Source organism: Cajanus cajan, chromosome 1 (assembly GCF_000230855.2).
Source record: "Cajanus cajan strain Asha chromosome 1, NIPB_CcT2T_4, whole genome shotgun sequence".
NCBI classification, from domain to species: Eukaryota; Viridiplantae; Streptophyta; class Magnoliopsida; order Fabales; family Fabaceae; genus Cajanus; species Cajanus cajan.
In genome coordinates, this window is record NC_138517.1 from 86,250,907 (window position 1) to 86,277,053 (window position 26,147).

Consider the following 26,147-nt stretch of genomic DNA (forward strand, 5'->3'; position numbering starts at 1 on the left):
TCACTCGTGAATAACAGCAAAAATAATGGACAGGTAAATCAACTTAACTACTATCACTGCAGTCTGCACTTGTTTTTCTGCGGACGCGGCTTAAAGCCTTTTTCGATATGCTCAAGTAGATGTACATTAATCCTCGTCTTTGTGTATTTGTCTTGTCTTGTCTTTTTTTTTTTTTTTTTTTTTTAATAAAATCTTCTTTCCCTTATTTTAAAAATGAAATATTATTCTAGAAAATAATAAAATACTAATACATATTCTTTCCCTTATTTTTAATAAAATCTTTTTTTTACAAGTTTTTTAATTTTTAAATATTCATATAAGAAATAAAAAAAATATAGAAATTTATTTTTCGTCCTTTTATGCAATTTAATAAAAAAATTATATAGCATTTTAAATAAATAATGTATGTGCTAATAATCTAATATGTTAAAGTCTTTTCATTTAAATATAAATTGTTATGTACATTAAAACATTTTATAATAATTATCTTAAAATTATAAATGATGATTTTAAACATATCGATATTATAAATTTCTTTTATATTAATAGTATATGCCCATTAACTTTCTAATATTTTTATAATTAAAACTAAAATGAAAAAATATTTTCTTAAATCAATAAGACCCTAATCTTTTCTAGTTTTCTTTTATCAAATTTCATATTTCCACGTTTGTCATACTAATAAATTTTCAGAGAGTGACGAAACTAATTTGAAGGCTTTGAATAAAAAGTGATGGCGGGCACGGAGTCATTGTGAAATACAGTTATAATGTGTTTGGGACGCCGATAAAAATTATATTATTTCAATAACTAATTATATATAATTAAATATAAAAAATTATAATTTTTTATAATTATTATTTCAAGCACAGGGCAAATAGTAACAAAGGGTCCTAACTCTAATAAAGTAGGCTGTGGACCGACCATCTTTAAAATAGACAACCCCTCCCTCTCAGTGACTGAGTCCACGTTGCCATCAATCATCATATCATTCTCAATCATTTCGTTTTTGGGCAAGCAAACAAATAATATAAAATATCATCTTTTATTTTTCTGTATTTAAATATATGACAGATTTTGTTATAATGCTATACAATTTTGTAAGTGAATCAATAATAAGTTGTAAAATTTTTAATGTATTGAAATGCTTAAGTAGATTAACGTGCAAAAGATGTAAAACCTATGTACCGAAGTCTAAACACAATGGTTACACCATTCTCTTTTTTGTTGAACTTTTGTTACTCCTTTTATCTTTATTATTGCATACCATTATATTTTTTTCCAATATAAAGCCTATGTACCACAAAGAGTCATTATGAGTATTAGTTTAGATTTAAGATAAAATACAAAGTGAATTATATTCGATTTAATTGATTTAGTTTTATTCCATAATATTTTGTTTGTCATTGTCCTGTGATAAAAAAAATTTATATCCAACTATTATGCCTTCTTAAACTCTAAAATTATAGGATTTTGTAAAAATTTTACTATCGTATTAAATAATGTATTTTGATACTTTATTAAAAAAATATAAATTATTTCAAATACAAAAATTAAGTCAACAATTTAATGATATGTTTCAAGAGATGGAGAGGAAGCAATCAAATAGAGATGCTTAATCAAATACTTAACAAAAACTCTTTGGATAACACATCTAGATTATAGGTTGGGATAATCCAATTTTAAATTTTAAATTATTTTAGTCGATTTGAACCAAACAATTTCAATTAAAATCGGATAAACATAGCTCAAATCATCAAATAAAAAAAATATTATATTTTTTAAGTTTTTATAGTCACTTATTATCTATTTATATAATTATTTTATTCTATATTAAAGCAAGATAAAGATATTTCTTGTTCTTCATGATAAATCACTTGTTTTACTTAATAATTATCTTTTTTTATATCTATTATGTTACATATATCTTAATTTCTTTTATTCAAAATATGATAAAAGGTTACCACATAATGAACATCACTGAAACTCTATTTAATTAGACTTATTTAAGTAAACTTATGCGAAAACACTTGGAGGAGAAGATAATAAAAAGAAAAGAAATAAAATTAATCTCTAGAAAACTAAAATTCTTTTATACATAATAATTTGTAAAATCTTTCTCATATTAGTTTCTCTAAAAATTTAATTTTAATTTATGTATGAGTTAATTGTAATTTACGAAGATATAAAATTTCTTTTTTTTTTTAATTTTCTTTTTCTGATAAGTACTTTAAAAAATGTTTATGCAAACAGGTTCTAAATTAAGATAAACACCTTAATAATAGTAAATAAAATCATAAGATCAAAATAAATAAAAATACTGAAATTTAAAATGTACTAATTTAAAAATTAAAAGTAACTAATTAAGTTATCAAGTTATTTAAATTTTTTTAAAAAATTCAATCAAACTAAATTTAGTTTAAATTTTAAATAAAATGAATTAACAAAATTTCAAACTAATTTAATTTATTTGATTCATGGGTTCATGAGTTCATCGGATGAGTCATATAATAAGCTGTGAACAATAGTTTATTTTAATTTATAACATTTAATTTAAAGAGACTGTATCATGAACAATTCCACAGAATTGTAACATGAAATCATGTCAGAGGTTATGTAATTATATATTTGATTTTACATTTTGCATGTTGACTGATGACATTTTGTTACATAATAAAAGTTCATTGAATATTCACATCCTCAACCTCAGTGGTCGCGTGAAAGTAGGACGGCCTATTGAATAATTTGAACGGCTTAATAAAGCCCTATGCACAAACATGTCAACTAAAAAAGTGGGAGGAAGAAAAAGAAAATAAACTATATTTTTTTTAAATCAATGTATTTTCTAACATAAAGTCAAACACTAAATTTTAAGTAAATATATTTTTTATTTATAAAAATCATAATGATAATAATAAAATTTAAATCTAAAATCAATATTGTTTTAAATTTTTAATTATTAGGTGGAGTACAATAATTAAAAGTATCGAATGGATCGGCATCTCTCAAGTAAATTTGTTTTTACAACTTGTTATTTTTCTTTTATCATTTATTCAAAAGGAAATCTAATCTATAAAAAGGAAAATTATATTTTTCCCACCAGCATAGATAATTGATTAATTCCACAGAATAGAGACGCTATTTTTATATATTTAAAAAAAAAAAAAAAAAAAAAAAAAAAGACTTATCCAAGCCCTTAGATCACGGGACAGAGATTGGTTTGGGAAGATGAATGATATTAGAAAAAGGGGTCCTACGTCCCACGAAGATGGGGTCCTTTGATGCTCGTTGTCTGCCATTCTTGACTCTGATACGTGCTTCACGCCCCTATTTGCTCTTTAATTCAACCACTTTCCTCTTTCTCATCAAAGCAACGCACACAAGAAAACTATTGACCCAAACCATTGCTGTTGAATCACAAGAGAAAAGCCCAAACAAAATTATTATACTCAACATCATCCATGTGCACCACACATGCAAAACAACATTTCAAAGATTGTGGAATTTAAATATAATAACCCTGTCTAATTCACACTCCAAATATAACCACAATAAGATTGTAGACTTGTATCCTAACTATGTACGTAACTGTAGCCTAATTAGTCATTTGAGACTAATTTTGCAATTATATGAAGAATAGCATCCAATGAGAAGGAATAAGCTCATAGCTCCCTCAAATATCAAATCAATGTTATCTGAAAATACTAAACATTTACATATTTCTTTTGTTGGCTTGAAAATCCAACTACCACCACGTGAGGTGTAAAAGGGCAGCCGAAAGAGTTGGCATAGTTACTGCCCTTAGCACGTATGGCATCCTTTAAAAATCAAAATAAAGCCCACGAATCATAGAATGCCAACCAGAGTGGTCCAAATCTCCAACATAATTTTTGGTGCTAATAAAAACTTGTTGGTTTCAACTTACATTGCCCAGCAACTATATATAAAGGCAACACAGTAAAACGGGGGCATGCAGAAGTAAAATCATATTCCGGAGAAGCATCATCACATAAATAAAAATATCTTAAGAAAATTATTATATATAAGCGAAATCTAGATATTGGGCTGTTTAAATTTGAGCATAGATTTAGGAAATCTAGCTCTTTTGTCAAAAGTTGAAGTGTACCAGTTTTTCTCCATATTGATTATATGGAGTGTTAATTTAATGAGTGTTGATTAGCTTGGGCGTATCCCCTGCGAATCTTTTACCCTTAATAACAATTAACAAATACAAATTCAACATGAAACACTTTCAACAAACAACAAAAGAGTGGGATTCTCCGTTAACTCTTATTTGTTATTAGCATGTTTGATTTGACATTTGGAATCTTAGTTTTTCATACCATTATTTTTTAGTTTCTCAGGAGCTAAGACAAACCTGATCTATATCTCTTGTTCAATTACAAAAGGAATCGAAAAGTGGTTTGTACACAAGAACAAAAAAAAAATTTATCATGTGTATGGGTTTGGAAGCAAAGAGCGAAGCTAAATTTATATTGTGCACCTGTTACACTCATGTACCCAAAGAATCGGGAAAGATCCGAAAGAACGACAAAATGCACCGGGATTATTGCACTTAAAGGGGGGAAATGAGCTTTCAGAGGCTATTGAGACAGTGTGGAAGCATGACATTATGATTATGATTAGGTACAATTAACCATATCAAATTGGAATATTTGCCTGCTGAATTCCATTTTTTTGTCTAAGTGATTAACATTTAATAAGCAAACAAGTCTTGAATAATTAATGTAAAAGTTGTCGGGGAAGGGAAATAAATGTTGCTTTAATGAAAGAAAGGGGGCCAAGACCCAAAGGATAATAAATATAAGTAATTTAAGTTGATGCTAATCTAAAAATAGACCTGGCAGTTGGAACTTTCCACTTAATCAGGCTGCGTCTTGAATGAAAGTTAGAAATTGAAGTTTTAATTTGTTTAATGGAAATTCAAGAATGAGGGTATGTCATAGGTTTTCTTTAAGTGAAGTGCCATAGTAAATGACCATAACTAGTTTCTTAAGTATTTTTTATTGTTCTTTAATCAAAATTAGATATTTCACTTTGATAATTTATATTGCTCTTAAAGTAAACTTTTATTGAAAAAAAGTACTTAAAAAACTGTATCTAATTTTGGCCCATCTAATTATGCCAAGAGTCAGTGTCTGGAATTCCGTATCAAGAAATGGAGAACTTGAACTAGATTGGTGGACTCAGATTTGGAGTTTTGGGCCCAATCTGAAATAGCCCATTGCAGTTAGTTTTAAGCCCGGCGATTTGAGACCAGTACAGTAGCCCAGCCAAGTTTTTTTTTCTTTCAAATATCTGATTTTAGAGAAAAGTTCTAAAGGGAAATATCTAAATATTTTAGAGACCAAATAAAGAGAGAGAGAGAAAAGTCCCTGGAGCCTAAAGGGAAATAGGAAACAAGCACTACAAAACTACAGTCCCTGGATAAAAACTAGATCAGATACTAGTTCAGCTATGCTTTCACCAGTAATTTCAATAAATTTTGTATGTTAATATTCTATTATTATTTATCGCTTCTCTTTGTTAATCTCTCTTCAATTTCTTCTCTTCGTAACTTTTATAAAAATAAAAAATGATAAAGGTTTCATCAAAAAATACTCATAACTAAAAGCAATACAAAATTCTCTGTAAACAGTTTTTTCCTCAGTTTTGACGATGTTAATAAAAATTAATAATTTTACATGCACGTAAGTAATTAGATTTTTCTCGTTGTCAAGTTTAGACTTGACTCATCATATTCAACTTAGGCCAAAATGCTTGAAACACAAGTTTATCACACAATTTAAAATGATATTTGGTGCCACTGAATGCTTCTTGTATAACTTACGAGTAAGTTAAAGTAGCAGGAGAAATTAAATCATGATATCGGATAGATATAATCCATGCCCATGGTACACAATATAGAGAACATCCAAGCATCAGAAAATTGCTGCTAGTTGAGGGCGAAAGAAGCATATTCAAAGCACTGCAGCAAAAGCATTCCTCCTCATTTGAAGGTGATGGTTGTATGCCTTTTTTGTTTGATCAAATTTTGTCCACGGTAACTTGTGCCTTCCCATCTTTCTCCTCTTTGCAGCCACCCCCATTAAATCTCCAGGGTTCTACATAACACAAATTTGCAATTAAGTTCAGAACATTAATCTTGAGTGCATTCAGAATATTGGAAGAAGTTAGAATATAATGACATGAGTGTGATACATCATACATGTTTAAAAGAACTTTTTTTTTTTTTTAATAAAAATAAAGTTTTTTTTTTTCAGTAAAAAATTTCTCAGAAATACTTTTTAGCTTGTAACCAATCTCTTACCTGAAGACAAAGTCCATCTTCAATATCACAAATGGGGTAATCACTTGGACAACAGTACTCAGTCCCAGTGCAACACACAGCATTCTCATATTCACAGCAACCATAAACGAGGCAGAAATCAAAGAACTCATAAAGGCAACAACATGTCTCATAAGCTGGACAATATGAGAAGTCTCCACATTCACTTGGTGGAGGAGAAGGAGGTGGAGGTGGAGGTGGTGGCAGCGACGGCGGCGGCGGTGTTGCTGGTGGTGATGGTGGTGAAGGAGGACTAGTTGGGGATGGTGCAGTGGACTCTTTGGTAGGATAGGAGGCCATGTAATTGATTGCGCACACACCATATTTTAAATTAGTATTCCTTCTGATATAAATGTACCCTTCCATTCCCCATGAGGTTCCCCAGGAATTCTTTACTATCCAATAATCTTCATCACCCTCTGAGCCATAACCCACAATTAAAATTGCATGATCAATATCATCTGGATTACTTGAACAATCTCCATCATAGATGCCCTGTTCAAGAAAAGAGAAAATTACTTGGTTGAGAAAGAAAATTCCTATTTTTGGTTTTTACTTCAGCAATAAACCAATAGTGAATGGTTAAATATTAATAATACTAAGAAATAACACTTACACCAGTGTATAGTTGAAAATCCAATGATGAGCCATCTATACCGGCACTAATGGGTTGCTTCACTGTAGCACACAACAAAGCACTATCTGATTCCGCCACATCGGAGTAGCCATCAATGCTAACAACCTTCCTTTCCTCCTAGTTTAAGAAAAAATTCAATAAATTAGACATATAGAAATACAATGTGATCCACAATCACAAGCAAATAGCATAGGAAGCGAAAGGCATGTCATGGTAATAAGAAAGAAAACCTTGGTGACATTGCATGTACCATCTACACCAGTATATGGGTAATCACTCTCTGTGTCGATCCCACCATTGTTTATAACCCATTCAAAAGCATAATCCATGTAGCCTCCATCGCATCCATCATTAGTACTATCACAGTCCACAAGTTCCTGTTCCGAAAGGCTTATAAGGTCCCCTGTGACTATTGCATTTATTCCCTCCATGGCTCCAGTAGAAGAAAAAGACCAACAACTACCTAAAATTTCAACCAAACACTCTTACAATATGCAAACTGAAGTTGAAAACTAAAAGAAAAAAAAAGGAAGTTAGAGTTATGAGTTTTGATATGCAAGGAGTTATCCTACATTAGTCACAACCATAACATGCAGAACAATATAAAATAAACCATCAATCTTTTCGAATCTATATGTGTATACTAAAGAAGCTTACCACAGTCGCCTTGATCCTTCACACCAGTCACAACACCCTTCTTCCTCCAATCCAAAGAGTAAGGTGCATCTTCGCAGGAGTGACCCTTTACAGACAAGCCATTATTCCTTTGGCTAAATGGCTTCTTGACCTTTGAAATAAACTTATTCTTGAACTCTTGATTGGTCATGTCAGCAAACCTGTTCAATCCGAGACTGTGGCCGTAGGGAGAACTTCGCTTTGCATTCTTCTCTACAATGTATTTCAAGTTCCTCTTGAAATTCTCCAACCTTAACTTTGCTTCTTCGGGGTGTGTGTAGAACTTTCGGTGCTCCTCCTTCCATCGTTGGAATAGCTCAACCACCCCTTCCTCCGAAGGAAACTTGTCAAGGTCAAGGGCTAATATGGAGTACTCACTTGGAAGACCATAACATAGAAATGCACATGATCCCCATACAAGGAAGAGAAAAACCAACTTAGTTTTCAGTTGGCAACCCATTTTCCTCACTCTTTGGCACTGATGTTTGATCCACCACCATCTTTGTAACGTGAACATATATAGTTGGGTGCATTGCATGACCAAACCTGCCGGTCAGAAATATATGGCATATATGGAGAAAAAACAATCAGAAAGGAAAAGATGAAATAGCACTGTAAACTGTAATAAAGGGGCGATTTGGTAGTTATGTATGATGAATTCCATCATTGTTCATTTTATTTTGGTACAGTCATCAATTGTTAACGAGTGTCAATTTTATTTTTTTTCTTTTGGTATTTCTACTAGTCCTACTGATTAGAATGGATCATTGACTTGTGAGTGTACCTGCAGCACAAAAGGATCTGGTAATCTAACAGTCAAACGTAGCTTGCATTACCTTGGACTATTGGAACGGTTGGTGATTAGCATGGATGACAAAGTCAATCCAGTTGAATAGTGATTGTCATATACGTACACTTTCATCATATCTTTCGTTCATATTAACTAACAAACAAATTCAAAGGTTTGTTAAAACTTATTTTCAAATTCTTCTGGTCAAATTTGCTTATTTAATTTCATCTGCCAATGTGATTAATTGATACCACTTCGATATTTGTTTATAATTTATAAGATAAAATTTGTAGATGATGGAAACAGATTAAAATATATCAAATCAAACAAAGGTTTATATAAGTTTTAGGTAAAAATTTAACTTTAGAAAAATGTTAGGTACAGAATTAATAAAAATATAATTTGATCCATCGAAAATATTATTTGTTATTTTAATTCTTGAAAATTACCTTTCAAAGATGTGAATTTGTTAGAATACCAATTAATATTTATATAAACTGTTTCCCATAAAAACAATACAAATAACATCTTTAGGGATCATATTATGTATTTATCTCGTAAGAATACTTTATTAATTCAAATTAAAAAAAAGTACTATCAATGAGTTAAAAAAAAATAGTTATGTTAATAATTTAACATGCAATAAACTCTATATTAAGAATGTATGCAATGAATGAAACCAGTACTTCATTTTATATAAAGAAAGAAAGAAAAAGAAAAAAGAAAAAGGTAATGATAGGAGAAAAATGTATATATATCACCAAGATGCAAAACATGATTAAAACTGAAATACTGATTTTCCTTCAACTTATAATTTTCCATTAGGATAATTATGGTAAAGTTGAGAATTTATCTAACATTCAACTGATTCAAGCAAATTCCTAGTCAATACCTTCAGAAGGTGGTTCAGTAATATGCATCATATAGCACATACTCGTGTCGTGGCCTATTGTAACGTTAAGAGTAGATGCTGGGCCGTGAGTTCGTGACGTGACTAATGAGTGACCAATGTGCGATATGGATTGGGCTTTAATAAAGTCCAGGTTGATGGAAGGAAATTGGGCCAAGTGACCCAATACGCATATGTCGGTTCCACTATTCGCATCTTATGTCATGACTTATATCTGAATCTGGCTCAAAAATATCCTTTCACAAACCTGAATAGGGTTTTTTTCTCCCTCATTTCATATCCATTTTGTGAATCGAAATCGATCAAGAACCCCAACCAGAGAGGTTTTCTACTTTTTATTTTTATCATTATGTGCTTCAGCATCTAATTTGCTTAGTTGCAGAGGCGCCAGAGAATGTAATTTGCCCTAATCCTAACCCTAACCCTAACCCCTCTCTTTCTGTGTGTCTAGGGTTTTAGGAGTGAGAATCATGGCGTCGCTGGACCCGGAGATCGCGAAGACGCAGGAAGAGCGGAAGCGAATGGAGCAGCAACTGGCGTCGCTCACCTCCGTCACATTCGACACCGATCTCTACGGCGGAAGCGACAAGGACTCGTACCTCACCTCCATCCCCGCCAACGAGGACGATGAAAACCTCGATGCTATGGATAACGAGGTTGCGCGCAAGCTCGCTTCCTACACCGCCCCCAAATCCCTCCTCAAGGACATGCCCTCCGCGCCGGAATCCGACGCCGACGTTGGCTTCCGGAAGCCCCAGCGCATTATCGACCGCGAGGATGACTACCGCCGCCGCCGCCTCAACCAGATCATATCGCCGGAGCGTCACGACCCCTTCGCCGCCGGGGAGAAGACGCCCGACCCTTCTGTTAGAACCTATGCTGACATCATGCGCGAGGAGGCCCTCAAGAGGGAGAAGGAGGAGACCTTGAAGGCCATTGCCAAGAAGAAGAAGGAGGAAGAGGAGGCTGCCAAGGCTGCACCGCCGCAACAGCAGCAGCAGCAGAAGAGGAGGAACCGGTGGGACCAGTCTCAGGATGAAGGCGGTGCTGCGGCGGCGAAGAAGGCTAAAACCTCCGACTGGGACATGCCGGACACCACGCCAGGTCGGTGGGACGCAACCCCGACGCCGGGGAGGGTCACTGATGCGACTCCGGGGAGGAGGAACCGTTGGGATGAAACTCCCACCCCTGGTAGAGTTGCGGATTCTGATGCAACTCCTGCGGGTGGTGCTACACCCGGTGCTACACCTGCTGGTATGACTTGGGATGCCACTCCTAAGCTTTCTGGGATGGCTACCCCAACTCCTAAGAGACAAAGGTCAAGGTGGGATGAAACGCCTGCTACAATGGGAAGTGCAACTCCATTGCCCGGTGCTACTCCTGCTGCTGCTTATACTCCTGGTGTTACTCCTGTAGGTGGAGTTGAACTAGCTACTCCAACCCCTGGGGCTCTCCAAGGCTCCATCACGCCGGAGCAGTACAATTTGTTGAGGTGGGAGAGGGATATTGAAGAGAGGAATCGCCCTTTGACTGATGAGGAGCTTGATGCTATGTTTCCTCAAGAGGGGTATAAGATTTTGGACCCCCCTGCTTCCTATGTGCCTATTAGGACCCCTGCGAGGAAGCTTCTCGCCACTCCTACACCGTTGGGGACCCCTCTTTATCAAATTCCTGAAGAGAATCGTGGGCAGCAGTTTGATGTTCCAAAGGAAGCGCCCGGTGGGTTGCCATTTATGAAACCTGAGGATTACCAGTACTTTGGGGCGCTGTTGAATGAGGAGAATGAAGAGGAATTGTCCCCGGATGAGCAGAAGGAAAGGAAGATTATGAAGCTTCTGCTTAAAGTGAAGAATGGCACACCGCCACAGAGGAAGACAGCATTGAGGCAGCTTACTGATAAGGCCCGGGAGTTTGGCGCGGGACCATTGTTTAACCGGATCCTGCCGTTGCTCATGCAGCCAACTCTGGAGGATCAAGAGAGGCATCTTTTGGTTAAGGTAATAGACAGGGTTTTGTATAAATTAGATGAATTGGTGCGGCCTTTTGTGCATAAGATTCTTGTTGTTATTGAACCCTTGTTGATTGATGAAGACTACTATGCCCGTGTGGAAGGGAGAGAAATAATATCTAATCTTAGTAAAGCTGCTGGGCTGGCTACTATGATTGCTGCTATGCGGCCTGATATAGATAACATCGATGAATATGTCAGGAACACTACTGCTAGGGCCTTTAGTGTTGTTGCATCTGCTCTTGGTATTCCTGCACTGTTGCCGTTCTTGAAGGCAGTTTGTCAGAGTAAGAAATCATGGCAAGCTCGGCATACAGGGATTAAGATTGTGCAGCAGATTGCCATTTTAATTGGATGTGCGGTGTTGCCACATCTGAGATCTCTTGTGGAAATTATAGAGCATGGTCTGAATGATGAGAATCAGAAGGTGAGAACGATCACTGCATTGTCTCTTGCAGCTCTTGCTGAGGCTGCTGCCCCTTATGGTATTGAAAGTTTTGACTCTGTCTTGAAGCCGCTATGGAAAGGTATTAGGCAACACCGTGGGAAGGTGTTGGCTGCATTTCTGAAGGCAATTGGGTTTATTATTCCATTGATGGAAGCCCTTTATGCCAGTTACTATACTAAGGAAGTCATGCTCATTCTAATTCGTGAATTCCAATCACCTGATGAAGAAATGAAGAAAATTGTTCTGAAAGTGGTGAAACAGTGTGTGAGCACTGAGGGTGTGGAAGCTGAATACATTAGAAATGATATCCTTCCTGAGTTTTTCAGGAATTTCTGGGTTAGGAGGATGGCTTTGGATAGAAGAAACTATAAGCAACTTGTGGAGACAACTGTTGAAATAGCAAACAAAGTTGGCGTTGCAGATATTGTTGGTAGAATTGTTGAGGATCTTAAAGATGAGAGTGAACCATATAGGCGAATGGTTATGGAAACTATTGAGAAGGTGGTCACTAACTTGGGCGCATCTGATATTGATGCAAGGCTGGAAGAGCTTTTGATCGATGGTATTCTGTATGCCTTCCAAGAGCAGACCAGTGATGATGCAAATGTAATGCTTAATGGGTTTGGCGCAGTTGTAAACTCACTTGGGCAGAGAGTCAAACCATATCTTCCTCAGATTTGTGGTACTATCAAGTGGCGATTGAACAACAAGAGTGCAAAGGTGAGACAGCAAGCAGCAGATCTCATTTCAAGGATTGCTGTTGTCATGAAGCAGTGCCATGAGGAACAATTGATGGGTCATCTTGGTGTTGTCTTATACGAGTATTTGGGAGAAGAGTATCCAGAAGTGTTGGGATCAATTTTGGGAGCTCTCAAGTCAATTGTCAATGTTATTGGTATGACAAAGATGACTCCACCTATTAAGGATTTACTTCCCAGGTTGACTCCTATTTTGAAAAATAGACATGAGAAGGTCCAAGAGAATTGTATTGACCTTGTAGGTAGGATTGCTGACCGTGGAGCTGAGTTTGTACCTGCAAGAGAATGGATGAGGATTTGTTTTGAGCTTCTTGAGATGCTTAAAGCACACAAAAAGGGAATCCGTAGGGCTACAGTTAACACTTTTGGTTATATTGCAAAAGCTATTGGACCACAAGATGTCCTGGCAACTCTATTAAATAATCTCAAGGTGCAGGAGAGGCAGAATCGTGTTTGCACAACTGTAGCCATTGCCATAGTTGCAGAAACATGTTCACCCTTCACAGTTTTACCAGCATTGATGAATGAGTATCGTGTGCCAGAGCTTAATGTGCAGAATGGTGTGCTTAAATCCCTCTCTTTCCTATTTGAGTACATTGGGGAAATGGGAAAGGACTACATTTATGCTGTGACTCCTCTGCTTGAAGATGCTCTTATGGATAGGGATTTAGTTCACAGGCAAACGGCTGCTTCTGCTGTGAAGCACATGGCACTAGGAGTGGCGGGTTTGGGATGTGAGGATGCGTTGGTCCATTTGCTGAACTATGTCTGGCCAAATATATTTGAAACTTCTCCACATGTTATTAATGCTGTGATGGAAGCCATTGAAGGGATGAGGGTAGCCTTGGGTGCTGCTATTGTTCTCAATTATTGTTTACAAGGGCTATTCCACCCTGCTCGGAAGGTTAGAGAGGTGTATTGGAAGATTTATAACTCACTCTATATTGGAGCTCAGGATGCTCTTGTAGCAGCATACCCTGCCTTGGAGGATGAGCAGAGCAATGTATACAGTAGACCAGAGTTAATGATGTTCATTTAGAACTTTTGGGGTTGTTGTGTATTGATTTCATGCTTTATCACTATAAATATACCTTTTTTAGCTATTCTAAGTTTCGTCTATGATCTAATATATTTTATATTACTTTATTTCTTAACCCAATGAATATTATATGCTCTGTTACAGTGAATCTGGTTTTGGGTTAGACCTAAAAATTCGGTTTACATGAGAAGTTTTCGAGCATGTTTGGTGGTGCAACTCACTTCAGTATTAATTTTGCCCTACTATTATATTGTTGCATCACAATCTAAACAGGCTCATCTCCCCGAATTAGACCTTGATCAGTTAGTTTAAAATCTCACATGTATTTGGCATTTTTTAATACTTGTAGCAATGTAAAGCTCAGTTGTATTGACATTGTTCTATGTCTTGTAATCAAGATAGTGGGTTCCTTTCTTTTTGATGAGCTATTGTAATGTATCCCGCCAGTTGATTTGCTTGTGGCTAACAATGTTGAAGGTTGAATGAATGATGAGCTACTGGAATAAGGGTTTATCGGTAATAAGTGTTTTTGTCAGTGTACTCAGAACGTGTTTGTTTTCACGTTTTAAACGTGAAAAATCACGTTTAAGGTGAAGCTTTTTCGCGTTTAAGGTGTACACGTTAAACGTGATTTTTTATTACGTTTAAAACGTGAAAACAAACACGAAACCATGCCTGCATAAAATTGGTTTTCTGCTAAAATCCTGGTTTGTTCTAAAATCCTGGTTTGTTCGATGTGTCAGTTAAGAGGCTTCAAAATTACCTAATTGGTAGGCACGTTTATATTTTGCATTCGTCTCCCATGTTGCTAAAAGTATAGCTAAGTATGATTGATTATTTTTTGCATCTAGTGAGGTGAATAAATCATGGAGAGTAGCTCTGAATTGCCCAAGAATTGATAAGCATGGTCTTGCATTGTTGGTTTACATGTCGTAGTTAGTTTTTCTAGGTCCGAAAATAAGAGTATCCAATATTTAGTGTTTTTTTCGTCAAATAAGTCGTATGTGAAGATATTATTATGTGCATGTTTAATAAACGTTTATTACATAGTGTTAACGGATATTGCAGCAAATGGATTCCTCTGTATCTGCGTTAATATCTAAAGCACAATATTTTTAGTAAGACAATTTATTTTTATATTTTTGGGTCCATCTGTGCATACCGGTTATGCTAGTCAATTTTTTCTGTGAACTATTGGGCCGAAGCCCTTGGATTATTTAGTTATTTTAATTTATTGTGAACTTGTGTGCCGAATTAAATATGTGCATACAATTAATGTCTTATAACGTATTTAAGTGAAGTAGCTCAAGGGATTTTTTTTATTTTTAATCTCTGATCATGTTCAATTTGAAATTATTAAAATGGCTTGGTGCATACTGCAACTGCTTAATTGTTTGAAGTGCGGTGCACGTTACATTGACATGAAACATGAGGGAGGTTTTTTTTATTTTCTTTTTTGTATTGGTCTAAACATATGTTTGGAGGGTTTTAAACAGACAAATAAAAATTAATGATCACATACATACAATGTTGATATATTTTGCTTAAAACTAACAATAATGTTTGTCTCACCGCATAAAGGGGATGTGAGATGGGGAAGAAAAAAATAAATTAAAAGTTATGTAATATATAAAATTAAAAAATTAAAAAATATATATATAAAAAAAAGGAAGAAGGAAATAAAGATGTAAAATAAAGAAAGTGTTATTAAAAAAATAAAAATCCTAGTACCTTTGTTTTGAAAAAGAAAATGAAAGAGAATTACAAGAAAAGTATTAATACTTTGTCTAGTTTGAAAAAGAAAAAGAAGATAGAGAAAACAGAAAGAAAGAATATGAAAAAAAAATGTCAATGTGAAAGAAAATAAAGAGCTTGTTTATAAAAGTGAATTTATCTTATGAAGAGATTTATGTCTCTAATTAGAATATTATGTTGAACAAAAAAAAAAGTATAATCTTTAGAAACAAGGATAAAAAGGGTAATCAGTTCTCTGCTCTCATTTTCTTGGCTATTATGGAAGAGAAGAGATTTGATATGAGCTCTACATTAACTTCTTTTTTCCTCAGAATTTTTAGCGTTTAGCAAACCATAAAAGATATATAGAAAAGGTTGATAATGTTTGAGCCGATGTCTGCCTCTGCCATACTGTTTTTACTTATGACAGCTAACAAATTCCTTTTGGTGGATAGGACAATTAACAAAGATCCTCGGAATCGCGTTGGGCTACGACAGTGATGGTTGATTGAGTTCGGCTAGGCCTGGAGAGACAAAACGTACCCCTAAATAAGGGAAAACAATTATCATTTTACAAATAAAAATTGAATTAGATTTCATACTTTCAAAAATTCAATGTTAATTTCATTTCAGGAAACTGACATATACAATGCACTTAAGCATCTATAAATCTTAACCTACATAGGAATTAATAAAATCCATATAGAGTTACAACAATAACACTAACCACAACAATAATGAACATAACAACACCACAAACAAGGTAATAATATCAAGAGAAACTAAGAAAAGCTATAACTTAATTATCCTTACAAAACATCTCTTCTGTGATCTTAGCCAAAGACCTAAGATTGCAAGCTATGATAGTATTGGCAAAAGAGCATGTATCCTCGTCACTACTCCCTGCCGGAATGTCCACCACATACGACTCTATCGCCACCGTCTTCCCCCCATATTTCCCTTCCTCTTCATGCAAAGTAATCGTGGAACTATAATTCACAAGCCTGTGATCACCACCAATGATGCTAAACTTCAACACATGTTTCTCATCATCCAACTTGTCTAACCTCTCCACACTAACACCAGCAGGTAACCCTGATGTGACCATGACCTCACGCACGCTTCCAATGCCACCATCACCAGCAAGCAAGGTGCACTTCTTCACAAAAAGCTTGTATCCTTGTGGATGCTCAAAGCGCCTTATAAGGGACCATACTAGCGGTAAAGGTGCATCTATTGCTTGCACAAGGCTAGAACCACATTGGTTTGATGAGAGCTTGGAGACATGGTAGGTGTTTAGCATAGCTTTTGTTGGTGGAGTCTCTAAATTTTGCTTGCAAATCATTTACCTTCATCCACGGTTCTCACTAGCTATTGATTGTTTTGGGGGGTTCTGACTTCTAAAGGACCTTGTGTGTGTGTGTTTATATCTGTTTGTAGATTGTGAAGTAACTAGGTGACAAAGGTTTAGGTCTTTAGCTAAGGAGGGGAAGAATTGCAATGTTTTTTTCATGAGTAAGTTGAAGGTTGTAAGATCGAGGTTTGGCTTGTTTTGCGGTGTGGTCGGTTTGGCTGCTTTTACTTAAGTACTTTAGAGTATTTTAACGTTAGACATTAGATATTTTAGTCATAGTTATCCTTTGTTTTCCCTGTCGGTCAGGAAGGGAATGTCATCATTCATCAACCTGGAATCTTCCTTTTAATTGCCACTCAGATAACGCTTTTAATTATAAGTTATATAAGAATCTATTACATAAAGTCTATCAAATCACAGTAACAGCAGTAGATAAGGAAAAAACATTTACTAACCAAGAATATTTTACTTCATGCAAGTTTAAAGTAAAAGTCCCTAGGTGAAATTCGAGGTTGAACTACGGGTGAGCAAAACTATGATTTTAAACCAAGTAAAAAGGGTGAGAACGAAATTTAGAGGGTCACATCTTGGTGCTGACGCTAATAGAGTATAACACAATCGATTTTGGCCATGTCGATGGATGAACTAACAGAAAATGGTGTGCTAAGAGTTGGATAACACAAAATGACATTGTGGTGATGCAAGATGTGATGGTAAGCTTAAGGTGGCTAGTTTTATCTTTATGGGATGAGAATTAATGGGCACAAAAAAGGTTACACTTGCACACATTGACAATAGCGGCGTTGTTATTTTCTTGATATAATAAGGGCACTATGTTCTATAGTTCTATAGTGGTTAGGAGTCATTCCAAAGAGAGCCCATAGTTTATATTGAAACCATGGGCCATAAAATACTTGTCTAGACAAAGACAAAGGATGGCTTTCCATCGAAAAGCTGGAACTCCATGGTTGATCTCTTTCAGCAATGGATAAAAACAATCATCTATGAATAGTTAAATACCCTATTATTACAAATATCTATTTAACATTGTTATTTCTCTTTTCTTGTTATATCATATTTATATTTCTCTTTCTTCTATCTCTGTTTCTCTCAGCTTCCATGTCAAGATCTTTTTCTCTACTAATTATAGTTGTAGTAGTATTCTGCCTATGTTTAGGTAACTTGATCTTAAAAATTAATTATAGTATTAGATTAATTTAAGTCTAATCAAGTTAAAGAAAATTTAAAAAGAAAAATTAAATCAAGTTTTACATCTATGCAATGTACTAAAAACAAATTGTATAGCTAGAATAGTCTGCTATCCGACAACATTGCTTAATTAAGTAATAGTTTCTTGTGAAAAAATGGATCACAAAATATATTAATAATATACAAGGCAGCAAAAATTGAAATGACAGTTTTTGAAAATCAGCAAAATTAAAAATTTGTTAAGTTTTCTTTTTTTTACATTTTGTTATTTCTAAATTAAAATAAAAATGTTAAAAAAAAAAAATTATTGATATAAAAATCAATTCACTTGTATGGTATGACACGTTTGTAATTAGACAATAGCTTAAAGAAATTATACCGTAAGTGCTACTTATGTAGTAATTATTCAAATTCAATAGCAAGTTTTCCTTCTTAGTCTTGGATTCTTTTTTCTCTGACTTTTGTTCCAATTTTCTATCAGATCTAGCAACCTGTCAAGGCATTTCCCCTAGTTGCATATTGTTTCGTAAAATTTTTAATTCTTAATATTTCTAGTTGATTTTTCATTCCCGAACAAGTGAGGGATTGATTGCTTGATAGTTGATAGTCGAATCGCGCAATTTCGAGGATTATACTGCGTTTTTAGTTGTTCTTATTAATCTATACGCGGTAGAAATTTCAATCATACGTTGAAACCAGTGGTATAGGTACGATTTTGACATTGCAACGCCACTGAGTGCAGTGAGAATAGAAGCCGGAAATTAGTTTCACGTCCACTTCTGTAGTTGTTTCGTGAAATAGAGGTGTATACGCAGATCAAGTTTATTCTTTTTTTTTTTTTTCTATCCATAATTCACGGTGGTTGTTCTGGACTATCTGTAAACAGCAAAATTACATGCACCATTTGGTGTTCAATCTTTTTTTTCTTTTCTAAATAAAGCTAACCGCCGTTTTAATTATTCTATCGGAAAGCTAACTCAAGGAATCACCATATTTGCCACCAACGGTATATGTTAAATACTTACTCCATTGTTACACACTTCAAAGTTCAAAGTTCATTCTGTTCTTTTGAAATTAAAAGCGAAATGATGGAAACACTCCCACAACCTTGAGGACACGCTTGATTTTTAGGACTATGGGGAAGGGGAAGGGGGAGCTAGTTAGCATAGTTGGAATATTAGTTACTTAGAGTTAGTGACATAAATAAATAGGACTGAAGGGGAGAGAATTCGGGGAGATCAGTTATCACATGTAAATTTACCACTAGCTCTTAGAGAAAGGAGAGATCCCCAGGGGGGAAAACCGAAGAAAGCTCTCTCTCCAATTTTCTGTTCTTTCCATTCAATTCAATAAAATATTTCTTTCCCTTCCTTTCTATTACTAATTCCCAACGTCACACACACAGACAATATAGGTTATAGGCCTGAGCATCGGTCGGCCACGGTCAGTTTCGGACCAAAATTCTTAAAATCGTCTAAAACCGATCAAGAAAAATCAGGGGTCATCTCTGACCAACCAAGAACTCGAGTTTTGGCGGGTTCAATCCATGCGGGTTACGGGTTCATCGTTTTGAGAAGCTTCCTCTAGCGTCTCGTGCCGCTATTCATCGTCACCTTTTGCCGGTCTCCGTCGCTACTTCATTTGGCAGAAATCACAGAGTTTCAGATCTCCGCATCACTTCTCAGCACGGTGGCCATGGCAGGGAAAGGTTGAAGAGAAAAGGATGTTTACGGAGTAAAAAAGAAGAAGAAAGAAGACGGAGTGAAGAAGAAGAAGGAAGAAGCAGAAGAAAGAAGACGGAGTGAAGAAGAAGAAGAAAGAAGACGAAGTAAAAGACGAAACGGTAAAGACGGAGAAGATAATCAGTGAAGACGAAGAAGATAAACGGTCGGATTCGGGTACATCGGATGAGAAAATTCCAACACCGAATCCGACTGTTCAAACCCGTTTGAACCCGAAAGTTGCTTCCGAAAAAATCCGAAATACCTGAGAATCAATCCGCTTCACCCAATTTAACCGTCAGTCTAGTCAGTTTCGGATCGGCCGGAAATTTTTGCCCAGGCCTAATAGGTTATGCAGCAAACATAATTCTTTCTTTTACACAAAGGAAACACCAAAATTCATACAACGAGAATAATTAGGAACAACTGACATGGGGTACTATAGCAACTCCTATAATATAGAATATTTGTATTCTGAATTTTGACTACTGACTACCCAAAATTGTGGGGGTAAAAATAGACTTGATAATTGAAGTATTTGTTTCTAAGCAAAAAAGATTGATAACTTATTTTAAAGTTAGTAAGCATGTGAATGACTTGAAAGCTACTTACTATAAACATCTCTATTCTAAACAAGTCCACTGTCCACATCTATTTTATAACCTAGGCTTGCAGTGCTAAGGGGAGACTAAATTGAGCTAAGGGTATTAGCTCATTCTTATATACAGCAAAATTCTACATGGAGAACAAAACCTGATTTTATCAAGGAAAGGATAAGAAAAGTAGGATTTCAAGCTGAAGGTTACAATCTTATTTTATACAAGATGAAATTTAATTATGACAAATGAATAATAATACATTACAATTTGGTAAATTACAGATACCCTTTAAGGTTAACTCTTCTGATTTCTAATGAACTATTAATAACCAGCATGTTTTAATATGATTAAATTAGCAGTAAATCAGCTATTTTCCAAAAGCTCTCTCAGAAAGACTTTACTTAATTGTTTGGTAAATTGTTCGGTAACTGCATTCTTGATTTTTCAATGTAACTTTCCGGTTTTTAACTATTCTTATCTAACACTCTAACTCTAATCAGGAGAACTAATAAAGAATCCTAAATCCCTTACAAAGTACAAACAATTACCTATTTGATAATTATACTATGATTGTTTCCCCTAACTTGAGATTTTTAAAACAAGATAGTACTATGAGATCAATGTAGAGAGATAAACTGCCATCTTCAACTATTTAACTAATAAAAAGTTTCCATAAACTATTGGCATGCTAATTAACACAACCATTAATTTAGCTTTGCTAGTAGTTCACCTAAAATAGATCAAAGCATGTCAACCTACATAAAGCTACATGGAAAATCTTAGCTTTTTGCCACCTTAGATTTCAAACATCCACCAACTTATTCATAAGAATGCCCATTATTCAGATATCTTGGCTATCTGATATTTTGGATAGGAGATTTGACATGGTATGGACATATGGAGTTTACATTTTCTTTTTCAAACATGAAAAGAAATGGATTTTGATTATAGAGTTCAAAAAGAAAACAGATAGCTAAAAATGTTGCATATCCACATGTTGGCATCCATAATTCACCATTGTACCAGACTATTCAACCTTCCAGAGCACCTCACTGTGGTGAATTATATATAATCTGTTACTTGAAGCTTGTATGAATGTGCAAAATATCAATTAAATACTCCACTTTTCACTCTGTAAAAGAAGAAAAAATAAAATAAAATTTTAGATATGATAGACAAATATAGAAATTCGAGACAATAGTACAAGGGCACATTCTGGACCATAGTAAAAACAGCAACAAAAAAAAAGTTCAATTTCCACACAATTTAGTTTTGACATGCATGCACATCGCTAAGGCATCCAGAATTGAGAAAATGCACCATGTGGATGACTCATGACTCAACTCCAATATTATGAACATCTAACTTCATTATCTTGCTTCTTGCCCACGATGAAATTTCCAACAATTCATTTTAGGTTGCATTTCGTTCTTAACAAACTAAACACAAAATGGAAGTTGAAAACTAAATATTAACATAAACGAAAATCAAGGCCTCCAAAACATAATTATCAGATCAATGTTAATATCAATAGAAACAGTTGGCCACTTGAAGAGCAAGTAGTGAAACCCAGTCCACTCAATGAAGAAAATAGAGAAATTTATGAATCTGATTAAGTGTAAAAACAGAAGGCACACACACACACAGAGAAAAGATCTAAAAGCATCTATAATGGTACAACCATGGTGGACTTGTTTAACTCACTTTTGGTAGGCTCTACAATGCCACGTGCAATTTAAGAACTTCAACAAGTTTACTCTCTAATGATGCACTCTTTAATAACTTACAATAGGTCCTATAATCATTTCACAATTACTAAGAACTAGTAAGAACCGCTCCTTATATTAGCACTTGGTTCTTATACAAGTGTATTCACTTCATTACTCCAAAGATGAAACTGTATATGAAGTGACTCTTCAGTTTATATGAAGTGACTCTTCAGTTTAATAAATCCTAAACCCTAAACCCTAAACTTCCATTGAAGATGCTCAAAGAAGTAAACAAGACAAAATAATTTCCTCGAGCAAGCAGCATGCCAATCGATGGTGGCTTCGTCATTTACAAACTCCAAAACAAAATTTGAAGTCTGTCTGGATACAAGTTTAGAAGTATTTTTGATTGCTTATCTACCGAAAGTAAAGAGCTTTTTTTCTGGTAGAGAAACTCTCTTTGTATCCAAAGAGACTCATAGTCACACCTTTATTTCCATTAAACAACAAAGAACGGGAGACCAACAACTCAGAAACAAGGAAACAAACGAAACACAAAAGCAGCAGCAAAATTCAAATGACATGAGGAATTATGAGGAACAAATAAACTGGATCAAGATGAATATAGAAGACATGGTATAAATAAATGTTAGTTGGCGGTGATAGAAGAAGTACCTTAAGGTGCCCTAGGATCAGTGCCATGCTGCCAGACATAAACAAGCTCATCCCAACCAGTGCTAGCCATGAGACCCTCGACGAGCACACTCATGTCCACTCCAACAGCGAATTCAGTGTGGTGATCATACCTACTGAGAAGCGCATCCTCGACCAAGAAGTCCCACACGCAGACGGTCATGTCATAGGAGCAAGAGACCAACATGTTGCGGACGTGGGGGGAGAATTTAACCTTCCGAACAGCATAGCCATGGCCATTCAAGACACTGACGGGAACCCTGTAGTTGCGGACATCCCAAACCTTGACAGTCTTGTCAACGGAGGCGGTGGCAATGACGCACTCGTCGTACTTGTTCCAGTCGCAGGAGAGGATCTCGAAGTCGTGGGCGGGGAGGATCATGGTGGAGGAGGGCTCGCGGACGTCCCAGACGCGGAGGGTGCAGTCGCCGGAGGCGGAGGCGAAGACGTCGGCGTGGCGGGGGTTCCAGACGGAGGAGTAGACGCAGTAGGCGTGCTCCTTGAAGGTGCGGAGGCTGGTGGGGCGGTCGAGGGTCCAGAGCTTGACGGAGTCGTCCCAGGAGGAGGAGAGGAAGGAGTCGCGGCGGACGGGGTTGTAGTCGGCCGAGTGGACCTCGCGGGAGTGCTCGTGGAAGGACCGGATGGGGTTCTGCCCGGGGGGGAGGCCAAGGTCGTAGAGCTTCACGGACCCGTCGGCCACGGCGGCGATCACGATCGAGTCGTGGGACTCCGACCAGGCCACGTCGTAGACGCCGTCCGCCGTGTCGAATGCGGCCAGCTCCGCCATTGGGAGGGAGGGGTCCGGAGAGAGGTCCAGCACGTGGAGGCGGCCGTTCCCCAGGATGCCGAAGTTCTGGGCCGTCGCCACCGCCAGACGGTTCTCGTAGAAGGGGCTGAACTTCACCGAGTACCCGTTGAACGGGGTTTTGAAAACCGGCATGGTCAACGCACAAGAGTGTGATTCAGTTATGCGATTTCGGAAATTGGTTCAATTTCTCATTTGGAAGAAGAAGAAGATGATGATGATGCAAGCAACACTTTTGGTTTTGGCTAGGTTCATCCTTCTGCCTGCGTTTTCCACTTTATGTTTTCACAAAATACAAAATAGATAAACAACCTTCTTCCTTTTCTTCCCTTAATTTAAATAAATATTAACATTTAATTACCCTCTTCTTTTTTTTATTTTTATGAAATTTATCTTTTCGCTTTTATAATCAATCTTCTATTTGTCTATTACGTATTCTTTTAGTTTCTTAAGTTTTTTAAAATTTATTTTTTAATCTCAAAGGGATTCAAAAATAAAATTTTTTAGAATAAAACGATAATTTATAATTGAAACTGTCTTTAATCGTAAATTATATTATATTGGCCCGAAGAGTTTGAATTTTTTAAGGAAGGAAGAGTCATCAGCAAAGCCTCATCGAAGATTTGAATCCTGTGAAAATTGAGAACAATTTTATCGTGTTTGATGAACAAATTATTTATGAATATGAAGAAATAGATTGTTTAAGATTCTAAATCTTATCTATACAAATAATTTATTTTAATTTGTCAAAAAAAATAATTAATTTACTTTTGTTTCTACGTATTTGTTTAATTAATTAATTCTTTGTTTCTAAATACAAAGAACAAATACTTTATTAATTGAAATTAATGAAATTATAATTAATAATGTGATTATTTGAAAATTTATTTTAAAAATATCTATATAATTAAAATATATTTATGGTGATTATATTTAATGGCATTATTCAAAAATTAAAGAATAATTTTTCAATCAATGACTTATAGTGTTAATTGTATAATAAATACATACTCTTTCTAAACTTATTTATATAAATAAAAATAAATATTTTTTTATAAATTAAAAAAATTTATTAAATGTATTTAATTTTCATAATTTCACATAAAAATATATATATTATTTTTTAAAACATCCTTAACCACATTCATGATAATAGATAGTACTCTCACTTATTATTATAGAAATGTTTTTGGATTAAGAACATTGTATAAAATCAATTTAGTTGAAATTTGTTTATATTTTAATCCAATAAAAATTTAAACATATTTTTGTGTATGTGTGTGTTCAAAGGGAGTACTACACTTATATATATATATAATTCCTTGATAGACTCATAATATATTAAGGATATCATATATGTAGAGAAAAGATAAATACTAAAAGGAATGTTGAATAGTGCATATCAAATATTGACACATTTTTCGCAATGAAGTAATAACGTTAATAAAATGAAGTAGAAGAGCAGTCAGATGGAATACTAAAAAGTTTTATATCGGTTCGTTTCAACCACTGAGATTACATTTAATTCTAGATTCAATCAAATTGAGTATTACTATTTTTAAATAAAAGTTTTAACAAGACACTTCTGGCTCAATCCTAAATATTTTTTTACTTGACTCTTCAAACAATTTCCCAAATATTTTTTTAACAACAAGTATATCTAAACTTAATAACCAAATATTCTTTTTCAATCTAGTATCTCCAGGCTCAAGAATAAGTATTGTTTTTCAGACAAACATTCCTAAGCTGGACCTTATAACAATGATTATAAGGGATTGTTAGGCCTACTCGAAAACCGCATAGGTCGAAATAGTATATAAGATTTCTCAAAAAATATATTAGGAAACCAACACCTGCCAATAACAGATGTTCGAGATCGAAAAAAATTATTTCGAGATTGAACAATGATGAGCTCGAGATTATGGTCATATTAAGGTAGTTATCAAGCCCAGGTCGAGAAGTCAATACACGTGGGAGAACGGTTATGAGAAGTTACAATTTAGAGCCACGTACAAGCATAGTGGATAGCAGTTATCCGATAATGACCTACGTGCACGAAGTTAACCGTTGGTAATTGGCTCTATAAATTCAAAGGTCCTGCGTCGATACAGAGGTTGAAAAACTCATACTAAGACTAGAATCTGAGGCACTCTCTGCCTGCACATATAGCTTTCGTGCAAGGAATCGTTTTTGAGTATGGTTATTTCTCGGCCACTTTTCTTTTCTCTTTTTAGGAGTAGAAGTAAAATAGTTTTCTTGTTCTTCTTTTAATCACGTAGTGTATTCGTATACTTTGATCAATATGCTTTCATGTGTAATGTAATTTGACCATTGTACGAAATTAACTATGATTTGCATTGCTAATATACGTGTTGTTCATTTTGTGCATTTAAGTATTTACATACATGAACATTATTGCTTGATAATACTTAACGAATATTTAGAGACAAGCAATTATTGAAAGTTTACACTCTGTCACTTTTCTTTGCATTGTGTTTCAAATCCATAAGAACGTTAACATACCTAAATTGAAACATTGATTGTGCTAGTCCGAGTAAAAAGAATCCTTAAAACAAATTTCACCGTAAACAGGGATACAGATAAGTTGTGTTTGTCTCAATAAAACGTTTATAAACTAGTTATAGAGTAATGGATGTTTAGAAGAAATGATAGATTTTACAAAGAGCGAGTTTCTATACAAATGTATCT

General features: G+C 35.0%; 4 protein-coding genes across 5 annotated transcripts; 1 reads left to right on the top strand and 3 right to left on the bottom strand.

Annotated features, from left to right (window-relative positions):
* Positions 1-5,778: 5,778 nt before the first annotated feature.
* LOC109812714 (low-temperature-induced cysteine proteinase) lies at positions 5,779-8,172 on the bottom strand. Its single transcript, XM_020376738.3, has 5 exons — positions 7,644-8,172; positions 7,217-7,449; positions 6,966-7,103; positions 6,332-6,844; positions 5,779-6,125 (listed from the first exon to the last, which is right to left on the bottom strand). The coding sequence occupies exons 1-5, from the start codon at positions 8,119-8,121 to the stop codon at positions 5,982-5,984; spliced, it is 1,506 nt and encodes a 501-aa protein (XP_020232327.1). The 5' UTR covers positions 8,122-8,172; the 3' UTR covers positions 5,779-5,981.
* A 1,355-nt stretch (positions 8,173-9,527) lies between these two features.
* Positions 9,528-13,729, top strand: LOC109812694 (splicing factor). Its single transcript, XM_020376718.3, has 2 exons — positions 9,528-9,684; positions 9,813-13,729. The coding sequence occupies exon 2, from the start codon at positions 9,832-9,834 to the stop codon at positions 13,612-13,614; it is 3,783 nt and encodes a 1,260-aa protein (XP_020232307.1). The 5' UTR covers positions 9,528-9,684; positions 9,813-9,831; the 3' UTR covers positions 13,615-13,729.
* Positions 13,730-15,665: 1,936 nt separating this feature from the next.
* Positions 15,666-17,482, bottom strand: LOC109812724 (abscisic acid receptor PYL12). Of its 2 annotated transcripts, none has more exons than XM_020376754.3 (2): positions 16,162-17,482; positions 15,666-15,893 (listed from the first exon to the last, which is right to left on the bottom strand). In XM_020376754.3, exons 1-2 carry the CDS (start codon positions 16,691-16,693, stop codon positions 15,838-15,840), a joined length of 588 nt encoding a protein of 195 aa, XP_020232343.1. In that variant the 5' UTR covers positions 16,694-17,482; the 3' UTR covers positions 15,666-15,837. The 2 variants fall into 2 exon arrangements, with proteins under 2 accessions (XP_020232343.1, XP_020232344.1); XM_020376755.3 differs by having other exon boundaries at positions 15,666-15,872; positions 16,162-17,476.
* A 3,528-nt stretch (positions 17,483-21,010) lies between these two features.
* On the bottom strand, positions 21,011-23,749 carry PEX7 (peroxin 7). The gene is made up of 2 exons (XM_020376737.3): positions 22,616-23,749; positions 21,011-21,363 (listed from the first exon to the last, which is right to left on the bottom strand). Exon 1 carries the CDS (start codon positions 23,571-23,573, stop codon positions 22,617-22,619), a length of 957 nt encoding a protein of 318 aa, XP_020232326.1. The 5' UTR covers positions 23,574-23,749; the 3' UTR covers positions 21,011-21,363; position 22,616.
* Positions 23,750-26,147: the final 2,398 nt, after the last annotated feature.